We start from the raw sequence: 3320 nt of genomic DNA, 5'->3' as shown, positions 1-3320 counted from the left end.
TTTATTTATGTTCTTTTTCCGTTATGACTGACTGTCTACAGTGTTCTTCGTTTGTGGTTGTTCATGTTTCACAAAGAGTTTAACCCTGAGCCATGCCATCAACAAATCACATCACATCATATCACATTCATACAGGAATAGTAGTATAAAGTTGTTAAAACATAATAAAATATATGACATGCTGTTTTCAGATCGGTACTCTGTATCGGCCGATACGCAAGTTCAAGTATCGGAATCGGTATCGTGAAGCAAAAAATGATATCACCATCTGTACTAGGGTTATGTGGCAGATGCAGTAGAAATGTGTTTTATTAAGCCAAGGCTTGGGTGTTGTCTCAGCACTGCTTCAACTCTGTGTTGCTAGCACCATCTAGTGGCAGTAGGGGGTAGTGCACATTCACAGGTGTCTAGTGTCTGGTAGCATGTGTCTGGTGTGTCTGGTTTTTTGGCATGGACAGAATTGTGTGGCAGCATTCTTGTACAGCTTATGGACATAAATGAAGCACTGTTTGCAATAAAATAATTGCTTGCCAGTGTATAGAGAACAGTATCTGTAAAGCTGTGGGGAAGCATATGTTCACATCCATGCCATATCATTTGGTGTGTACCTCTCACTTCAGGATCGCAAGCTGACCAAGGCGGAGCAGCAGCGCTTCAAGGAGGAGGCAGAGATGCTGAAGGGTCTCCAGCACCCCAACATCGTCCGCTTCTATGATTCGTGGGAGTCTGTGCTCCGCGGCAAGAAGTGCATTGTGCTGGTCACTGAACTCATGACTTCAGGAACACTCAAAACGTTAGCACAACTTCCTAATATCTAATATTTTTCGCTTAATGACAGCTCACTATTATTGTGTCATTTAGTTTTGTTTTTTCATTTGTGTACAAAATAATCTTTCAGACAAAGTCTCGGATTAGCATAAATAATAAAATTCTCTAATCCTAGTACACCGTTCTGTATTTCTTGGTGATGTCATGACACCCTGTAGAGTAAATGTCACCCACAAGTGTATAGTATAGAAACAATGCACTAAAATTACCAAAAGACATTTATATACAGTTTACATAATAATTTACACGTTTTTGAAAGGTCTAGAAAATGTTAAGTACATTCTCTGACTGATGCCATCTGTAAGTGTTCATTTTAGCTACAGTGCAAACCAATAGCTGTATGCCTGCCTTCATTGTAAGCAAATATCAACACATTGCTCAATTGTTCAGTAAATATTTGGCAGTGCTGCTCAGTCTTCTCCCAAAAAACTAAAATATAATCAAGCTCAAATCTTTAAGGGGACTGGTATAATGGTTCTTTTTATTTTAGTAAATTGTACTTTACATATTTTGAAGAACCAACTTCTGATTTAATTAACTTAATATTATTAACTTAATACTAATGAAGATAATAATAATTTACTTTATCTTTATGGGACAGAAAATGCATCTAATCAATCTAAATTAATTATATACAATATAATATTCAGAGTGATTTAAGTGAAGTTGCATGCCCCATTATCATGATGCATTGACATTCTATGGTATTTATGATATTGTTTTGTCTCTCATTCTGATCATATAGCTGTCTATCAGTGGCTGATTACAGTTTTTTTTTTAGTTTGACTACTTTATCTTGTTTTGTCTTTCTCTGCACAGTTACCTGAAGCGCTTTAAGGTGATGAAACCCAAGGTCTTGAGGAGCTGGTGTCGGCAAATCCTGAAGGGGCTTCACTTTCTTCACACCAGGACTCCTCCAATAGTCCATCGGGACCTGAAGTGTGACAACATCTTCATAACAGGCCCCACAGGCTCGGTCAAGATAGGTGACCTGGGACTGGCCACTCTTATGCGGACCTCCTTTGCCAAGAGTGTCATAGGTAGGCTTCATACGTAGACCCAACTACTTCCAAGAACAATGCCAGGCATGTAGTAGCTACATCAGCAAACTGAGCAAACTTTAAAAATACTTTCTCTGCATACAGCACTGGTCAGACTTTTACAGAGTGCATCAGCTGCCTGGAGGTATAGATTTTTATTGACACAGTCACTTTAAAATCCATGTGGTCCACACTTAATGGAAACAGAGACCACAGATGAGATGTTGGCTCCGTGTTCCAACTTAGGCAATGTCCTGTGAGTACCATTTAGCTCAATAAAGTTTAACTCAGGAAGCAAGAGAAATCGCCAGGAAGATTGTTATCAGAGTTTCCCTTTGTCCGTTGACTTTGGGGCACTATTTAGCTGTTCTGCTTGTAATTTACTGTGAACCACCATCTGGTCTTAACAGGAACCCCAGAGTTTATGGCTCCAGAGATGTATGAGGAGCACTATGATGAATCTGTCGATGTCTACGCCTTCGGGATGTGCATGCTGGAGATGGCCACCTCAGAATACCCCTACTCTGAGTGCCAAAATGCTGCTCAGATCTATCGCAAAGTCACAAGTGTGAGTCTCTTTGACTGCATATAAACTCAGCACATTTGAGGTGATGACATGTGTTATCTTAATTCTTTAGTAGTCTATTTAAATGGGACCCCAACTAAATGTCTTCAATACAGTATCCCAGAACCTAATGCTATAACTTTCTTTCAAATGTTTTCAATATTTCTGCAGGGTATAAAGCCAGCCAGCTTTGATAAAGTGAATGACCCAGAGATCAAAGAGATCATTGAATGCTGCATTCGTCAGAACAAGAGCCAGAGGTAAGTAGGTTTTACTTTCATAGCATGACATACTACAGTGTCTCATGCAGAATTCTTGATCAGGATTATAATACAAGCTGGTGCCGGTTTCACGATCCCTGGTCTTTTTGTTGTCTCTCCCTTGACAGACTCTCCATCCGAGACCTCCTGAACCATGCATTTTTTGGGGAGGACACAGGGGTCCGGGTGGAGCTGGCAGAGGAGGACACAGGCACCCAGGACTGTCTGGCTCTCCGGATTTGGGTTGAAGATCCCAAGAAGCTAAAGGGAAAGCACAAAGACAACGAAGCCATCGAGTTTAGCTATGACCTGGAGAATGATAGCGCTGAGGAAGTGGCTTTAGAGATGGTAAGACACAGAAACAATTCATACCTGAAAAACAGGGTTCAAGGGAGGGTCCTGTGTAGGATAGGGTAGACTGGGAAAAGGCTTCAAAGCTTGCAGGAAGTTCAGGTGGGGGAAATCCTTCAGCTCATATATCAGTCTTTTCAAGGTACCTCTTTCTGACTTAAATTTCTCTCAGCCTACATTAATCATTCATTCATTTAGTCATTAATAACTCTTTCTCTCTCCCTCTTTCTTTCTCTCTCTCTCTTTCTTTCTCTCTCTCTCTCTCTCCCTCTCTCC

At 40.6% G+C, this 3320-nt stretch overlaps 1 protein-coding gene across 12 annotated transcripts in view; it reads left to right on the top strand.

The window, feature by feature from the left end:
• Positions 1-3320, top strand: part of wnk3 (WNK lysine deficient protein kinase 3) — a 43371-nt gene that overhangs the window by 24751 nt on the left and 15300 nt on the right. For all 12 annotated transcript variants that reach the window (XR_004332889.1, XM_032522208.1, XM_032522214.1 and 9 more), the window contains exons 3-7: positions 621-793; positions 1648-1868; positions 2279-2436; positions 2605-2693; positions 2822-3041. Coding sequence is in view for 11 of the 12 variants with exons in the window: in XM_032522208.1 (XP_032378099.1) it covers positions 621-793; positions 1648-1868; positions 2279-2436; positions 2605-2693; positions 2822-3041 (861 nt within the window). In the remaining variant the exon portion in view is untranslated. The remainder of the gene's footprint in view (positions 1-620; positions 794-1647; positions 1869-2278; positions 2437-2604; positions 2694-2821; positions 3042-3320) is intronic.

The sequence above is a fragment of the Etheostoma spectabile genome, chromosome 7 (assembly GCF_008692095.1).
Source record: "Etheostoma spectabile isolate EspeVRDwgs_2016 chromosome 7, UIUC_Espe_1.0, whole genome shotgun sequence".
Classification (NCBI taxonomy): Eukaryota; Metazoa; Chordata; class Actinopteri; order Perciformes; family Percidae; genus Etheostoma; species Etheostoma spectabile.
The sequence above is the reverse complement of the archived record's forward strand: the minus strand, read 5'-3'. Positions and strand labels throughout refer to the sequence as shown.